The sequence below is a fragment of the Nannobrachium achirus genome, assembly GCF_963921795.1.
Source record: "Nannobrachium achirus genome assembly, chromosome: 18".
In the NCBI taxonomy this organism is placed as follows: Eukaryota; Metazoa; Chordata; class Actinopteri; order Myctophiformes; family Myctophidae; genus Nannobrachium; species Nannobrachium achirus.
In genome coordinates this window covers 23,167,330-23,186,599 of record NC_137825.1, presented here as the reverse complement: position 1 = coordinate 23,186,599, position 19,270 = coordinate 23,167,330, and the positions used below count along the sequence as shown (strand labels likewise).

The following is a 19,270-nucleotide window of genomic DNA, read 5'->3' as shown; positions in this document are numbered from 1 at the left end:
GTGCCCGCTGACAGGGGGCTGATACTTAGATCCACATTATGACTGAATCCTGCGGGCCGGGTCACCTTGTCTGTCTGTGTATGGAGTGGTGGTGGTGGCGGAGTGGCATTTCATGATGACGGCCAGGGGTGTCGCACCAAATTCTGGGCCCTGGGTGCAAGGATTCACTGAGGGCCCCCCATGAATGTTCTACATATCGGGAGGGGGTTTAACCCATTTAGACTGGCGACTCATTAGTATGCATTATTTTGTGCTTTAACTATTGAAAAATAGCAGATCTACAAGCTCACAGCGAGCTTGTAGATCTGCTATTTTTGAAAAAAATCGTGATTTTCTTTGTCAGTGGTGCTTTCATGTGAAGGGCTCCAAAATGATATGTATTTGACCACAGACCCCCTCTCAAAATATTTAGTTCCAGAGACCCCCCCAGAAGCAAAATTTGTGTTACAAATGTTCGCTTAAAAAATACATATTATTCAAAGATTTGCACACATTTTCACGACTTTTCAAAAATACCAGATCTACAAGCTCGCAGCTGAGTGCCGCGCTGCAAGCTTGTATATCTGCTATTTTTTTTAATAGCTAAAGTATAAAATAATGAAGGCCCCCTCCACGTTGGGCCCCAGTAACTCAGTTCCACTTTTCCCCCCTTGTGACGCCCCTGTCTGAGTATGGAGTGGTGGTGGCGGAGTGGCATTTCATGATGACGGCCCGTCGAACCAGAGAAGAGCAGTTTCCCCCCTCCCGCCCTCCTTACTTGACCTTTCAAGCGATTTTGCAAGTCTCAATTGACTCCTTGACATCCTCCGGATAATATTGTGACAGGTGCCAGGTACATTCCTGTCTTTGTTTTTCTGTAATCCAGATCTCAGAAGAGACATGAATTCATATGAGGCTTCCACTCGAGCGTACTTTGCTGTGTTGAGTGTGTTCATTTGCTGGGTCTTGTCATTTGATTGGCATGTAGTGTTTCATTATGTCTTCTTAACTCAAGCGTCTGTGTCATTTTAGATTTTTGCTTTGGGTATTCTGAAAGTAGCAGATATATACGAGCTCACACCGCGTCACTTCGTGCCACATGCGAGCTAGTACGTCTGCATTTGTGGAACCTTTCTAACCCCCCCCCCCCCCCCCCCCCCCGCTAGCAATGACTTTTTGTTATAGGGCAAGGGTATTCAATAGGGGGTCCGGGACCCCTAGGTGGTCCTCAAAGTTACTACAGGGGGTCCTCCAAATCTTTGTGTGATAGAAACTTTGTTCTACTTTTTTATATTAAACACTTGAACCCTAGGGTCCATATCCTGTGTGAGCTTGTAGATCAGCTATTTTTGGCAAAGACGTTTGGTGTAGAGGGGAAAAAGAGCAGACTAAGTACAGAGTGAAATGTCAAGTTATGTATTGACGATTCAGTGTTTAAATACGTATCTGATAACACAAATTGACATGAATCCAAAATACACTGACACTTTTGCTGTTAAACAATGAAACTACTGTATATGGAATCAATGAGAAGGTTGTGGGGGTCCCTGCTTCATCTCTCTCTCAACTAAGGGGTCCTTGGCCTGAAAACACTGAAGACCCCTGTATATAGGGCCTAAAGTGCTATATGGATCCAACACCACGGCTTGTTTTCTTAGACGTGGCACATTCTGGGCTATATAAAGCCGGAAAATAATCTATAATCTATAAATTCACAACACGTCGCGAGTTTATAGGTCCTTGCAACACCGGCGCGCAACCAAGTGTAAATTAAGCATAAAGGTGTGTGCACTGGGATCGGCCACCGACGCGACCTCTCTTTTCAGTCAATTAGCCCGGCCCATTGACCGGTAAGACCCAGAGGGCGCGCAGAGCAGTTCTGATGACGGCGCACAAACCCTGCCCTCCGCCCAGACAATGTAAGGACTTGTTCCAGTTAAGACACAGGGGGCTTTAAAAGGACAGTGGTGTCACTGCTGCTGTGCTGACGGTGGCCATGTGATGTCTGCTGGGCTCATATCCCCCATCCCCCCTTCCCCTCTTTCCCTTCCCCCGCGATAAAAAGGAAACATTTTTTTAATGTCTCTATCTGTCATGTGATCTTCACGGTTCATGCTGAGGGGACGGCGTGATCTTGTGATTGTCATGGGTTCTTCTTAGGATGTCGGGTTGACCCCGGCGACCGGCACTCAGTGAGCCAGAGGAATGGAGGAAACAATGAATAGACTAGGAGTTGACTGACTGAACCAGGGAGTGAGTGAATGAATGTATAATATGTATGTAACGGAAAAGCCCCTCCTCCATTCTTTCATCCTAATCATCCTAATCATCATCGTACTGCATTTTTTGTTGCGTGTGGGGGTGTTTAGCCACAAGGCTTGTGGTGCGAGAGACTGTGTTGTATTTTAAAGCAGGAAAAAGTAGACCCTTTATTAATTCTCCGGGGGAAATGTTGTTTCAGCTTCACCCAGCTGATTGCTCAGATGGTTAAGATGAGTGCTTGTGAGTGCACACAAATGGACATTGTGTGGAGAATTTTTCTCACAAGGTTGTTTTATGGATGAAACAGATTTTTAGAGAGCTTTTGAGAGAAAAGGATTCAGGTTGGTTTTAGGGTTGGACATTTACAGGTTAGATTTAGGGGTCTGAATTAAAGCTAAAAGATGATTTATACTTGGTCACATGCCAGCGCCATGAGATCTTTAGGCTTACGGATAAAAAAATGCCAAAATGTATTAAAAGAAATGCCATTCATAAAATCGTTGTACTAAAACTTTGACGACAGGGACGTGCAGAGAATGTTAGAGAGGCAGGGGCTGACCTCCAAGCTCACAACGTGTCGCGCTGCTTGGAGGTCGGCTACTTTCAGTACTTGATACCACACTAAACTAAGCATAATCAAGTCCATACTGACTGAGACGTGGAGTACGGAATGGATTTCTACACAGAGAGGGCAATTCTTTCAACATTAGATGCTGCATTCAAGTTTAGGAGAGATTGGACATGGCCATTCTCTTGAATGCTGCCTTCAGGTATGGCATGGAAATTGCATTTGCATTTCTTTCACCATAGTAAAAACTGCATGCATGGTCTGGAGAGGGCACTTTTTTTACAGACAAGTAAAAGGGCAGGGGCTCAAGCCCCCTTTGATGTCTATGTGTGCACTTGCCTAGTTGACGATGTCCTCACAAGTTTGGTAACGAAAACCTGTGTGTGTGTTTGTGTTCAGGTGCTGAACGAGGCTGTAGGAGCCATGATGTACCACACCATCACCCTGACACGGGAGGACCTGGAGAAGTTCAAAGCGCTACGCATCATCATCCGCATCGGCAGCGGCTACGACAACATCGACATCAAGGCTGCTGGGGAGCTGGGTAAGAAAACTCAGAAACTCAGCAAGAACGCGCTTTATCAAATATTAAATCATAACTCGGGACGTATAGAAGAGGTGTGCTGAGTGCGTCATATTCAGTAATGCACAGCTGGGAGTGCCTTTTTGTTGTGCGTGTCTCGTAAAAAGAAACAAAAAATCAAACGCACACGCCTTTGGTGTTCTGCGTATTCCAACACGGGAGAGCATGTATTATTGAATTCTGTGTTGCACATGCATGTGTCTACGTGTGTGTACAGTGTAGATAGAAGCTCAATGCTTTGACTCTGTGGAGACAGATTATTTTCGTGTTTACCTTATCCATCTTTCGGTTTGATTCAATTTCAGTTGGATTTTCAGTTAACAGCTAAAATGGAAGGTATTAAAAAACGTGGACTGAAATTTCAGTAAGCACATCGTGTCCTGCGAAAGCAAACATACCTGAATGTGTGTGCGTGTTTGGCATATATACTGTATATACAGTATATAGAATGTGCTGTGTATATGCTGGTGTTCATGTTTGGGTGACCTAACGCTGCCTCACAGAGAGACAAAGAGAGCACAGCTCACATGAAAGACGAGGAAAAGAAACCTCTAGAGGTTCAGAGGAGAGAGAGAGACATAAAGAGACGAGGGTGAGATAGATAGAGAGAGAGAGAGCGAGAGAGAGAGAGAGAGAGCGCTCTGGTGCGATGAGGCCTAACTCGCGGCCAGTGGTGGAAAAAGTACCCACATTTATTTCTTAAAGTAAAAGTATCAATACTGCTACATTATGTAGAAACACTCTGTTACAAGTAAAAGTCTGGAATTCAACATTTACTTGAGTAAAAGTACAAACGTATTGGTATCAAAATGTACTTAAAAGTACCAAAAGTAGAAAGTGCTCATTATGCAGAATGTCCATTTCACAAGTTTTCAAATGTATAAAATTTATACAAATCTTTGGAAAATAGCTATTTTGAAATGGCCGAAATGTATATACAGTAGGCCTGAAGTGGTTAATGCATGTTTTGTAATAATAATCAAAATCTACAAAAATCTTAAAATAATTGCAGTGGAGTAAGTACAATGTTTGCCACCAGTAAAGTAAAAAATACCTAAAAATTGTACTGACAGTAAGTGCAGTACTTGAGTACAGTACATGTACTTAGTCTACTTTCCACACAGCTCACATCTCTCACCCGGGCTCAGATCAGCAGGTGTAGTTAAAGTTACAGGCTCCTAGCAGTACAGCCACCGCTGGTTTCCACAGAGCTGCCCGATTTGCCCTCCTGCCCACCTCATACTGATACTGTAGATGCAAGCGCCTGGCTCCTCTGAGCACCGCGCTGCGCGCTCGCCCACTCACCCATGCATCACACCCCCTCCCCCAACCACCCTCCCCCCCACGCCCCCCACTCCCCCTCGCCGCCACTCGGGAGTCAAAAGCTATCGTGACTGCAGGAGGCTGAGCCGACACGCGCTCTATTCTCAGGGAGAAGAATAGGTGCGCCATTGATCGAGCGCAGCTCAGCTATTCTCCGCCGCCCGCCTGCCTGCAGACACTTCTATCACCGTATGGAGATATGAACGACGCCACTGTGTGTGGGTGTGTGTGTAGAGTACTTGTATGCTTGTATGCTTACATGGTGTGAGTGTGTACCATGTTTTACAATATTAGTAATCATTTCGACCGTAAAACCAGAAAACTATCAGACATTTCGACTGCTGAACTCATACAGAAACCCCCATTTGTGCAGAGAGATATTGCCCTTTGAACATCATGCAATACCATAACCACATGTCAACCAGTAGTGGTCCTGTTCCCACCACAGGATCTAAAAGTCTCACTATAGAACAGGTAGACCGCCTGCAATCACCATAATTGTGTTTGTTATATTGTATTGTATTGAGTCCGGGACCCCTGGGGGGTCCTCAGAGTTACTACAGGGGGGCCTCCAAATCTTTGTGTGATAGAAACCTTTTTTTACTCCTTTTTTATATTAACCACTTGAACCCTAGTCTGTCCATATTCTGAGAACTTTAGCCAAAAATAGAAGATCTACAAGCTCACAACGCCTCGTGCTGCAAGGCGTTGTGAGCTTGTAGATCAGCTATTGGACCTCTCTCTGTACTAATGTAACTCTCCTCTCCTCTTCTCCCCCGGATGTGAACCTGTGTTTCCAGGCATTGCGGTGTGCAACATCCCCTCAGCAGCGGTGGAGGAGACGGCGGACTCCACCATGTGTCACATCCTCAACCTGTACCGGCGGAACACCTGGCTGTACCAGGCCCTCCGGGAGGGCACGCGGGTCCAGAGCGTGGAGCAGATCCGCGAGGTGGCGTCCGGAGCCGCGCGCATCCGCGGGGAGACCCTGGGACTCATCGGCTTCGGTGAGTTGGACCCGGAGAGAGAGAGAGAGGCGTCTCTCTGCGTTTTTTATTACTTTGTCACAACCATACAAAACAGATTTGTTTTTGGGGCTTTTATGCCTTTATTGATAGGACAATAGACTGACAGGAAATGGGGGGAGAGACAGGGAGTGACATGCGGCAAAGGTCGTCCGGAATCGAACCGGCGGCGCCGCCAGGCATCCATGCCTATGTGGCAATGCCTAAGTGGTATGTGCCTGGACCAGTAGGCCAGTGGGCGCCCTCTCTGTCATTCTTAATGCTTAATTTATGTTTACTTGTGTGCTGGCATCCCTTTCCCTTATAAATAGCTACGGTGAAGCTTGTAGATCACGTATTTCGGGCAAGCAACTCCAACTCGTACAGGTGTACAGCCAGGTGGGTAGGACATGTTCCACAAAGACTGTGGTTTTACAATACAAAAGATGATAATAATAATTAAAACAATTATAACACTGGACTGGTTTCCCTAAAGAAAAAGAAAAAGTTAAGTTCAGGTATGATTTAAAAACAAAAAAGAAAACTGAAAAAACAGGCAAAACCCCAGCACGTAACTAAGAACACAATACATTGGGTTTAGACTTCCCCCCCCCCCCCCCCCCTCCTGTCTCTCTCTCTCTCTCTCTCTGTTTATCTTCTCTCCCTCCATCCCTGTCTCATATCCTCTCTCTCTCTCTGCTCACATCTGTGCTCCTCTGTTTTCCTGGCTCTGATAAGGTTATTTCTCTCTCTCTCTCTCTCTCCCTCTCTCTCTCTCTGCCTGTCCCACAGATTATCTCAAGGTTGTGTGTGTGTGCGTGCGTGCGTGCGTGTGTGTGTGTGTGTGTGTGTGTGTGTGTGTGTGTGTGTGTGTGAGCGCATGTGCGTGCGCGTGCGTCTCCCTGCGGGCAGGCTTCCTATTCTCTGCCATCCTGTTCTCTCATCTCCCTCGCTCTAATGCTCACCATTATATCTCCATTATTCTCCCTTGTTCTCTCGCCCGACACTCTTGCTATGTCTCGCAGCCCCCCCTTTTCCCTCTCTCTCTCTCTGGGTCCCTTGCCACCCTATCCTGCCATAATCGGGCCCTTCATGGTAGCGATCCTTGTGCGTGCGTGTGTGTGTGCGTGCGTGCGTGCGTGACTGTGTGTGAGACTTACAGTGTGTCCGCGCAATTGCCCACTTTCCCACCTGTCGTAGAGCTGAGTGCATGTGCACGAGTTTGTGTGTGCGTGTTTGTGTGTGTGTGTCCTCATCCTGTCACGACACAGAACTGACAGATGCTCTCTGTCTCTCTCTCTCTCTCACTTTCTCTCTTTCTCTCCTCTCAGAAGCTTTTCCAATGTACCGCCTTATCTCCATGTCCACATACACCTACTATCACCCCCCCACCCCTCCCACCACCCTGCCTACATACACACACACACACACACACACACACACACACACACACACACACACACACACACACACACACACACACACACACACACTCATCTCCTCCACTGGCGCCAGACAGCTGCCCAGTCTCCCTGTGCCCAAAACTGAAGGCCTGGCATTGAGAACGCCCCCCCTCCACCCTCCACCCTCCATCCTCCTCCTCCACCTCTCCCAGGCTGTTGGCTCAAGCCTCCACCCAGCACATTGTCCATTGTCTTGAGCAGCAAGTCGCCGTCGGAACAGAAACCTTGTATCTTTGTTTTTTTTTTCTCTGTCGTGTAAGAGCGTGTCACGCAGAAGTTGGCGAAAATAGTCGATCTATAACATCACAACATGTCGCAAAGTGTGGCGAGTTGTGAGCTCGTAGATCTGCTATTTTGGCAATTGTTTTGGTGGTCAAGCGTGAGCGTGGGCTTTCGACTAACGTTGTGACTAAATAACACTACACTGGATCCACTGGTACAGGGGTTCCTTCATTTCATGAAAATTAACCGCTTTGGACATACAAGGTTTCCACCCGACTGCGATGCCGAGCCGCAGGAGTTAGAGAGAGAGAGGGGGGGAGAGAGAGCGCTGGCCCTCCTTGGTGACATAATGAGTCTGTCTGTAGACACACACGCAGCCTGCTGCACCAGCTCTGCAGGCTGGAAATAGACACACACACACGCGCGCACACACACACACACACACACACACACACACACACACACACACACACACACACACACACACACACACACACACCAAATAGAAAGGAAAACACATGGCATCTCTCACAGTTCTAGAGGTTTTGTAGTTCTCGTTGCCACGCCACGTCAGTTGTTGCGTGCCAGCGTCGGCCCCACCCTCCCTCCCATCATGCCCTAGCATGAGAGTGCATGGCGTGCCATGAGGACCACGCAGAGAAAATAAGACATGTCGCCATTTTCCGCCTATAATAATGACGTTATCCTAAATAAGGGACGCCATGGGTTGAATGTGGTTATCTCTTTTAACGCTCATGGAGCCAAACACGTCCAGGAACGAGATAAGGGGGGGGGGGGGGGGGGGTTGTGTGCCACGGCCCCAGTTATCTTGTCCACAGACGAGTTAACTCGAGTTAACTGTTGCCATGGTTACCAGCTAAACAGGTGCCGCGGTAGCATTGAATTGCCAAAACATTGGCAGCCCATGTGTCAATGAGAAAGTGAAAACACATTTTTACACTCTCTGACTTAAAGTAACGCTCCTGTATGTAGGACCGCCAGACTAGCCTCGCGTGGCCAGACATCATCCTTCTCTGTCGGGGGATGAGTCTGAGCAACGCCAGATGTAGGCCACGCTTCAGTTTACTTAAGCCCCGGACATTGTTTTTCCCTTTGGTTTTTGACCGGACAAAGCCAGATGTTGGAGCTATTATAGCTCCTGTTCCAGGATCACTGCTCATAAATCACACCCAGTGTGAAGTGAGCAGTGCTATTAATTTCATTAAGCATGAAGCTTGGCCAGTGTGACCCTGGGCGTACCGTACAACAAACCTTGGACAAACCAAACAAAACAAGCAAAGCCAGATGTTTGAGCTTAGCTCCTTCCAGGAGCACCACTCAAAAACACCCTTATCTTCACAGTGAAAATGCTCCTGCCTGCTGAGGGACTATGAGGACTGTCTAGCAGTGACTCATCACAGTCATCAGACACTCTCAGCCCCTTTTAAGTTTAGTTTTGGTTTATTTTGTATAGCATGTTGGTTTAAAACAATCGATGATAAAACGTCAAAAAGGTTTTTAATAAGAAAATAAGAATAAGCTTGACCAAAAGGAACAGCTGACAGAGTGTGCACAGCACACACACAAACACACCTCTCTTATCAAGGTGAAATGCACAGTGTGAGACTTTCTTTCCAAGGCCACGCTCTCATTCTCAGCAGCCACGCTGTACTGTAAATATTCTACTGGTTTTCAAAGGGCACTGGTGGAATAAAACACACACACACACACACACGCACACACGCACACACACACACACACACACACACACACACACACACACACACACACACACACACACACACACACACACACACACACACATTCCTCTCGCTACATTCTTTCAGCGGCTGTGGCCTTGAAGAAGCTGTGTGATTTTTCCCCCCCCCCTCCGCATTCTGCCTGACTGCGCTGCGGTGTCGATCTCACGCGGTGGCGCATTCTGAACTCAACGCTTTAGCACAACGTGTCATGCACACCCCTTTGATAGCGCCGTGATAAAAGATTGAAACGAAAGTGAGAGCATGCCATCGCGACCATGACATGATGTGTGTGTGTGTGTGTGTGTGTGTGTGTGTGTGTGTGTGTGTGTGTGTGTGTGTGTGTGTTTATGCTCTGTGTAACCTGCTGTATCAGCACAGTCAGTCAGTAAAGAGGAAAGCAGCAACGGAGATGTCACGCATAATGATTCAAGATTCAACAGGGTTTTATTTGTCACTCATACAAGCATACAAATATCGGTGTGGCGTTGCTCCGCAGACTGAGCTAACAGTAAGGAAATGCAGTATGACAACATAATACTGGATATAAAAAAGAGTAAAGGGCCTCATCGATCTCATTCAACAGCAGCACTTGTCTTCCCCAATCCCCACTGGTCCTCTCCAGTGTTGCCGGACTGTGCGAGATGAATAAGCAACATAAGTCTATGAAAACAAGCCCAAAAGAAGCACCAAGAGCACATGATGCATCTGTATTTGAAAACACAACGCATTGTGAGCTTGTAGATCTGCTATTTTCAAATGATTTTTCTACATTTTATACTTTGGAAAACCTGTGCAACGAGACATTCTGCATAATGAGTACTTCTACTATTGGTACTAACCCACGTTCCATTCTCTCTCTCCCTCTCTCTCTGTGTCTACCAGGGCGTTCGGGCCAGGCGGTGGCGGTGCGGGCCAAGGTGTTTGGCTTCAACGTCCTCTTCTACGACCCGTACCTCCAGGACGGGCTGGAGCGCTCGCTGGGCGTGCAGCGCGTCTACACGCTGCAGGACCTGCTGTACCAGAGCGACTGTGTCTCCCTGCACTGCAACCTCAACGAGCACAACCACCACCTCATCAACGACTTCACCATCAAACAGGTACAACCACCACCTCATCAACGACTTCACCATCAAACAGGTACCGGAACCGAGGAGGCATGGGCATGGGTGGGCAGGGGGAAGTCTCAGAGTCCACATGCCGAACATTTGGTCCTTGAGGGGCATTCACAGAACTTTATCTATAGGCCTAATTTTTTTTTTTTTTTTTATACATTTCATTAAATCATTATTCAAACTTTTAACATGTTATGTCCTTTTTTTTTAAAGACATTTTGACACATTTTTTTCCCACCACCACACAAAACAAAACTTCCACACAAAAACTGAAAACAAAAACATTACAAAAGAAAAACGAAAAACTGAAAAAAAAAAAAAAAAAAGGGTGAGGCTTTGTTATGTAATTGTTGTCATTTCATTAAAAAAAATAAAAAACTGCTATTGTTTAAATTAATATTTATATCTAGAATACTTAAAGTATTCTAGATATAAATATAGGCCTAATTTAGTCGGGAACACTCATGTCAAAGTAGATTTATCCATTTATTGCAACAAATGGAATACAGTTAAACTTAATAGTTTAAAAAAATCGTCAAGTCAAGTGGATAGCAAATTCCACACCACAACCATAATAAAGTTGATTCTGTTGGGTGAAACCTCATATGTCCAAATGCAGCAGATCTACAAGCTCAAACCATGCCGCTTTGTGCCCTGTTTCGAGCTTGTGGATCTGCTTTTTGATACTTTGATGCTGTAGTATGATCAAGTAGGGCATTCATTTACCAAAAGAAAACTGACAGAGACCAAACACAATTGTGTTATAGTTATGTTTATAAAGCTTGGTGTGAACGGTGGAGGAATCACCCAGGGGGGGTATTTGTTAAACATAAAAAATATGGCCCACACGTGCGCGCTCGTACGCCATGTGCGCTCCATGAAGCCATTGTTTAGTGCCCTTGCAGCAGCGGCTCATTTGCAGCTCAATCAGATCTCTCCTCACCCCACACATTCACATGGGGATATATCTGTACGCAATGAATGTTACTTAGTGGGATGTTACAAATCACTTGCACATGTTGCAGACCCACACACACTGACGCACGCACGCACATACACCAGACATTCTACTTAACCTTGATGTTTAAATACCCCCGTCTTAATGGGTAAACAAACAGGTGTATTATCGCTCCTGTAAGCTCAGAGCCTGTATTATGGAACAGTACACAGAGAGAGAGATAGAGAGAGAGAGAGAGAGAGAGAGAGAAGATGCATTCTGTAGCACAGCTTTCCTGCCTCCGCATCACCCATAGCATTTTCTTTCTTTATTTATCTTAAGCTCCACACACCAGGGCTGGAAACAAATTCATTCCTCTGCTCTGTCAAATGCAATTAGCGGCAGCCCATGGCTACGGCAAATATATATCGACTGGGCTGCGCAGCGGGGCGCTGAGAGCGCTGTGGGGAGCGGCGATGCTTTTTACCCCTCCGCTCAGAGTCAATAACAACATCATGGCACTTATTTACTACTACTGCCGCCGGTGACACCTGCAGGCAAGCGGGTGAATTACATGAGTGCAAGAACAACAACTACATCAACGACAACAAACCTGTCTGTTTCAATGTTTTTCGTTGCTGCCAGCCAGGTGTAGACCTTGTATGTTAACCCTTTAATTTAAGAACGGGAACGCATCTGTGTCACGTGACCACTTTAACCATTGTTTTTTATATTTCGTCTATTCAAAAATAGCAGATATACAAGCTCATAGTGCCGTGCTATGAGCTTGTAGATCTGCTATTTTTGAGCTTGTACATCTGCTATTTCTTTTAAACGTGAACTTTTTATGCAAATCTTTATTCTTTTAAAGCGAACAAGCTGTGTTCCAATGGATCCAGTGTCGTTATTATTTTGGTCACAAGCTCTTGTTGATGCTTTTTATTGGTTCAGTATTGATAGAAAACCACAGACACAGTTAACCAGTTTCCTTGCTTGTAGATCAGATATTTGTTGAAGAAGGCCACTCATTTACAAAAAAGGACACGTTTACTAAAAAGCTGATATACACGTTTTCCTGCAGCGACGTTATGTAGATCCGGTCTTCCAAAATCTCTGCATCTTTGCATCACTTCGCGCCCCCCCCCCCCCCCCCCCCCCCCCCCTCTCTCAGGTTGATGTAAGCACTGTCAGATGAAGTGAAGTGCTCAGTGAAGAACTAAAGGAGGAGGGGGAGTAGGATAATGGCTTAACCTAGTTAACTCTGTTTCTTCTCCAAAGCTAGAGATCCCCAGCTGCCTCTTTAACTTCCAAAATGAAAGAGTACTCTTCTCTCTTTTACCGCAACCAAAAAAAAAAAGAAGAGAGAAAAAAAAAAAAAAGAAACGTTGGCAGCGGTTCTTAGCTGAAGTGAAGTGGAGCTGTGTTTGTATATGTGCATGCATGCGTATACGAGTGTGTGTTTGTATCACACAAAAAACTGAAATAAATAAATAATGCTATGCCTAATAAAAGACTGCCTGGCAGGCACCGCAAGCAAGGGCTTTTCATGCCCTGGATTTCAGCTTTTGTCAAGATTAAGGGATTACTTTCTTCTGAGCGTACTCATTTGATAATGTTTTTGGGTTGTTTTTTTTCCATTCCCTTGCTACTCAGTTTTCTTTATTTTTATGTGCGCAGGTTAGTCAAAAAGGTTAGTTTAAAAAATAAAAACACAAGATGAAATGACTGATGAGCTGATAGACAAAGACCTTTCTCTATCCCAGATCTGACAACCTCCTGGCCAGGTGTTGTCTGTCTGTCTCTCGTGTCTTTCTCGCCCGTCTATCAAAGACATTTTCGGCGTCTAGAATGTTTTTTTTTTCTTTTTCCTTCTCCCGTCCGCCATAATATGCACTAAGACCCTCAAACGCAACACCAGCAATAGCTCCGAGATTGATGTCCCATTTCAGATCAAACACATGAAAATTGGCAGTGCTGAGGCTTGCACGGTCTCTCTCTGGCGCGCACGCAAACAAGCACACACACATACACACACACATGCACACACAAACAAGCACACACATGCATGCACACACACACACACACACACACACACACACACACACACACACACACACACACACACATACACATGCACACTCAACAGCCTGCCTTCATGTTCTCTTTACTGCCTTTGATCTTTGATCTGCGACTAACCGACTGTATCTGTGTTTATGTGTGTGTGTTGTGCGTGTGTGTGTGTGTGTGTGTGTGTGTGTGTGTGTGTGTGTGTGTGTGTGTGTTGTGCGTGTGTGTGTGTACATCAAAGGGGGCTTGAGCCCCTGCCCTTATATCTGTCTGTAAAAAGTGCTCACTCCAGACAATGAATGCAGTTTTTATTATGGTGAAAGAAATGCAAATGCCTCCTTTCCATGACATACCTCAAATCCATGCCTTTACGTCACATCTCCAGTATTGACTTGATTAAGCTTGGTTCAGTGTGGCATCGCGCATCGAAAATAGCCGACCTCTGCGACGCGTTGTGAGCTTTGAGGTCTGCTATTTTCGATATTTCCACCAAAAGGCCCTTTTAGACATTTTAGCCCCTGCCTCTCTAACATTCTCTGCACGTCCCTGTGTGTGTGTGGTGCTCCAGATGCGTCAGGGGGCTTTCCTGGTGAACGCGGCGCGGGGCGGCCTGGTGGATGAGAAGGCCCTGGCCCAGGCCCTGAAGGAGGGCAGGATACGTGGAGCCGCGCTGGACGTCCACGAGACGGAGCCCTTCACGTGAGTGTGCACGCGCTCACACACACGCGCACACACACACACACACACACACACACACACACACACACACACACACACACACACACACACACAAACACACACAAACACGTGCGCGCGTTTGTACTACTATACTTGTGTGAGCACTAGTATTCAAATTGTTGTTTTATTTAAGTAAAAGTATAAATTCCGCATTCTGGAAAATGTGGAAATACTCTTGTAACAAGTAAAAGTCAGCTATTTAAAATGTGCTTGAGTAAAAAGTGCAAAAGTATCGGAATCAACATTTACTTTAAGTGCCAAAAGTAAAAGTGTTTAACAAGTTCGCAGTTTATTGTCTATTTCTCAACACACGCACGCACTCACGCACGCACGCACGCACACACACACACACACACACACACACACACACACACACACATAGCATAAGTCAGTGTGACTTATGCTATCTCTCTCTCTCTCTCTCTCTCTCTCTCTCTCTCTCTCTCTCTCTCTCCTGTTTCTTTATTTATGACCGAGAGAAAAATGACCTCACTGGGGAAAAAAAGAAAGATAAATTCATAAAATCAGAAAGATTTGCGGGCAGACATAAAGAACAGGAATGTGTAGAAAGCAAACGAAGTGGACAACAGGGCAGCAGCAAGACACGAGAAATGGAAACACACAGCAGACAGGCCCGTCAGAACGTGAGACGGACAAGAGGGGCAGATGATGATGATGATGATGATGACTCACACTGTTGCAAAGCCGCCTCCCCTCTGTGTAAGGAGAGATGCAACTGGACCCCACACAGAGAGGGGTTGGAGAGCTTGCCTTCCAGTTACTGGAAACCAAATACTGCGGAAGTTGATTGAGGGCAGGGGGGGGATGGGAAGGGGGCCGAGAGGGTGTAACTAGGACGGACGCAGGGGCGTCACAAGGGGTAGGAAAGTGGGACTGAGTTACCAGGGCCCAAGGTGGAGGGGCCCTAGTAACTTTAGCTATTGAAAAATAGCAGATATCCAAGCTCAAAGCGCGGCACCGAGTGCCGCGCTGCGAGCTTGTAGATCTGCTATTTTTGAAAAGTCTTGAAAATGTGCGCAAATCTTTGAATATATGTATTTTTTAAGTGAACATTTGTAACTCAAATTTTGCTTCTGGGGGGTCCCTGGAACTAAATATTTTGAGATGGGGGGGTCCTTCACATGAAAAAGTTTGAGCATCACTGACATGGAAAATAGGTTTCTTGGCATACATTTTCACGATTTTTCAAAAATAGCAGATCTACAAGCTCGCAGCGCGGCACTCGGTGCCGCGCTGTGAGCTTGTATATCTGCTATTTTTCAATAGTTAAGATTCATGGGGGGCCCGCAGTGAATCCTTGTACCCAGGGCCCAGAATTTGGTGTGACGCCCCTGGACAGACGCACTCTATCTTCCCCGCCGCACACACGAAAGAGAGCTGAACTACCTGACACACCTGTCAACCTGTCAACAGAGATTGCGTATCGCCATCTAGAATGCAGCTTGCTGCCGTTGATCGGTGGATTGAGCCATAAAGCCTGATTTATGCTTAGTTGTGCACGGTGTGTCGCGCACCTGCGACACGTTGTGAGATTGTAGAACGCCTATGGTGCAGAATTCGTTTTTGATAGATGAACATCACACCACTGTATATACTATATTCTTTTTTATGAGATGGTATAGCATGTTTATTATTGGGCATCATAGTGTAATGTGACTCATCATATTATAGTATCTGTTTTGTATGTTTACATCATAGATCTTTATTATGATCTTATGGCAATAGTTTAGTCACTGTGATTTTTTTCCGGATGCAACAGCCCCATGTCAATTATTGGATGTTGTAGCACGCTGGGCAAGATCTGGGTGTCTAAACGGAAGTACTAGAATTTGGCAGAAGTATACGTTGAGGCTTTACAAAGCTGTTTACATGAATCTTGTGTTATGATTGGTCGAAAAAGACAGCTTCCAGGGGAAGTGCATACACCGTAAATTAGTATTTGTACGAAGTATGATGTTTTTGACACCATAGCTTAGTATGTTCTTTCATGCATGTAATTTTCTGATGCCATAGTACTAGGACAGGGTGTTTATTTTATTCTTTTTGCACCATTTGATGCAAATCGAACTACACCATTTGGAGTAGTGTAGGCAGCCAAGACAGTGACATCAAAACACTGTCCCGTCATGACGGCCATCCCTGCTTTGTTCACAGCCATTGGACAAAAGACAGATTTGCGGTTTGACTTTTGAAAACTAGAGCCAATCAAAATGTGGGTCATCATCATCACATGTAGGACAAGGGATACAAATGCTGTGTGTAGTCCCTCATGAAGTGGGACATTTACTGCATATGGTTGCGGTCGGGCAGAAACCTTGTATCTCCATATTTTAACTTTTTGTGTTTTGTTTCGGTAAATGAATGCCCTACTTGATGATCATACTACGGCATCACACAAAAGTAGCAGATCAGCAAGCTCAAAAGGCGGCGCGAAGCAGCACATTTTGAGCTTGTCGATCTGCAATTTTTCACACTTTTGAAATTGAATCCAGAGAAGAACTGGAACAGTTTTGGACATATCAGGTTTCCACCCGACAGAGACGAGAATATGGGTCATGTCAGTTGTGCCTTTTTAAAGCCATTGTACATTTACACATACATGTCAAAAGTGTTAGTTCTTGTACTGTATGTATGTACCAAATAGTCTCTCTCTCTCTCTCTCTCTCTCTCTCTCTCTCTCTCTCTCTCTCTCTCTCTCTCTCTCTCTCTCATCAGTTTTGCCCAGGGTCCCCTGAAAGACGCTCCCAACCTGATCTGCACACCACACACAGCCTGGTACAGCGAGCAGGCTTCTCTGGAGATGAGGGAGGCAGCTGCCACAGAGATCCGGAGAGCCATCACCGGTACGCACGCACATACTCACTCACCCGTCCCGACATCCGTCCCAACACATTCACGCAGGCGACAAAAAACGTACAGATCCAGAATGACAACGCGCATGGGGGTTTGGAAATGTTGAACACTTACATCACTGTTTTATACTTTGTGGTACGACAGTGTTGCGTGGTGAAAATGGCTGACCTACAAGCTCACATCGCGTTCCGTCGTGATGTGTTGTGAGCTTGTATATCTGCTATTTATTATTGGCATATGGTGACATGCCCAAAGTTAGGGATGTCAGGGATGATGTGGTTAGAGTTCAGGTTTTCTTCTCTCAAATAGCAGGACAGGAAATACACTTAACTATTAAATGCACAGATGGCTTAAAATGCTCATCAACATATTCTATCAAATCATCCTTATCAGTGCAACCCTCCAACCCCCATTTGATCTGATCAGATGCACATCTCTGCCTCCCCAGATGTCATATTTCCACTTCAATAGGCCCTGGGCAGTCCTTATTAAATCTGGAGCTCTTAATAGATGTCATCATTAAGGCGCCCCCCCCGACGCACAGCCCGCAGCCCAGAGGCTCTGGCCTCCCAGACAGCATCCACAGATTGTTAAATGATGTTCAATTGCGGTTGTGCTGCCCCAAAGTCCAGATAATGTTCAGTCAGTCAGCCATTTGCATGCAAGTGTCCTTTCTGGTTATTTCATCGCCTTGCTCTCGCAGTTTTATTGTGTGAGAGACACATACATTTTGACAGCAAATTTGGATTTAGTTTTAGTCCAACAATATATTTTGGAAGGCCTTGGTGGCATCGTAATGGCTTATTTTACATTAAGGTTGCATGCTGAAAATAGCAGATCTACAAGCTCTCAACAGCTTGTAGATCTGCTGTTTTCAGAGCGCAACAACAGAGCGCAAGCAAACATAAGATTACTCCCTCCCTAACATTTAAGTCTAGTTTAATTTTTGTGACGGAATTGTCAACATATTTAGTCTTAGTTTTAGTCATCATAGCTTAGTTTTTGTTTAGATTTTATTTATTTTTCGTCAGTTGATAGGAAAACATTGCATAGTTTTTGTCAATAAAATTAACACTGATGTCTGTAGACTCATGGATAACAATGTATTTGTTGAGTGGGTTGTGTTATTTTGGGGGGGCAAAGGATGATTTGATAGAATATGTTGAGGAGGGGCAGTACTTCGTTACTGTACTTAAGTACAAATGTTGAGAATTTGTACTTTTATTTATATTTTTTCAACCTTGAACTTTTACTTTTACTTAGTTACATTTAAAAGGAAAAAATCGTACTTTTACTCCACTACATTAAAATTGGACACCTCGTTACTCGCTACAAATCGAAAATCTTAATATCATAGCAGTCTGTCTCATACTGTATCATCTCTTCTCGCTGTGAGCCGGCGCTGCGGTGACGGCTCACAGGGAAGCTACATGGAAACTGGTGACCCATCTTGTGCGGTGACTCTAGGGGTCGCTCTCCGAACACGGTGATCATTGTTTGTTTTGACACAAATACTGTCACAAATAAAAGTAAGGTCACCATCTTGTGTATAACACGGGAGGAGAATGAGAGAACTGCGCGCACATGACTTCCATCCAAACGACCACACAGAAATGTCTTGGCTTTTCTTTAGGATTAGGATTTTTTTTTTCTCTCTTTTCTTTTCGCGTGCATGCATGAGTCAAACTCTTCACATTGTTTTTGGGACGGCAGTAAGATGTCATCGTGTGCGGTGCAGAACTCATGGTTAAACAGAACAGATCTGCAAGCTATAGCATCCTGTTAGTTAGATCTGTTCTTTTTAAGCATGCACCAACGCATATAAAGTATGGCTCACACGCTGGATGTTACCTCATTACTTGTGTGATCCAGGTTGAATCCAGTCAATTTGAAGAAATAATAATCCAGCGTTTACTTTGAGGTGACAATAAGAAAGCACAGGCCTACGTTTTCATTCACAATTAACTTCTTGTCTGAAGATCCATTATACTATAGCCTATTGTGTCATTTTATAGCCTAGTTTAAACTATAGGGAGCTGCTTGACTCTTTTCAGAAAAGCACAGACTGGAGTGAGAGCTTAATTGAAATGACCTGTCACCTAGGCTACATAACAGTGAACTGGAATTATATAATTAATTAATCGGAAGCAGGTGTGTAAAGATTCTAATCTATAAACATCTCAAATAGCTTTGGGGAACTTGGTGCCCCAGTGCTATTTGAACCTTTGCATCGTAGGATCAAAATGTTTTGTTCTTACTGTAGGTGTGTGCTTGTGCCCCTGGTATCCAGGGGTCACTGAATGTTCCAACCTATTAATAATAAAACACTTTGAGAATTGTCAATTTTTGGTCTTAATTTTTTGTAGGCATTTTGA

General features: G+C 45.1%; 1 protein-coding gene across 2 annotated transcripts in view; it reads left to right on the top strand.

The window, feature by feature from the left end:
* The window catches only part of ctbp2l (C-terminal binding protein 2, like), a 161,188-nt gene that overhangs the window by 136,518 nt on the left and 5,400 nt on the right, over positions 1-19,270 (top strand). For both annotated transcript variants that reach the window (XM_080746936.1, XM_080746937.1), the window contains exons 4-8: positions 3,209-3,353; positions 5,516-5,722; positions 10,050-10,264; positions 13,852-13,982; positions 16,758-16,885. In XM_080746936.1, coding sequence (XP_080603062.1) covers positions 3,209-3,353; positions 5,516-5,722; positions 10,050-10,264; positions 13,852-13,982; positions 16,758-16,885 — 826 coding nt within the window. The remainder of the gene's footprint in view (positions 1-3,208; positions 3,354-5,515; positions 5,723-10,049; positions 10,265-13,851; positions 13,983-16,757; positions 16,886-19,270) is intronic.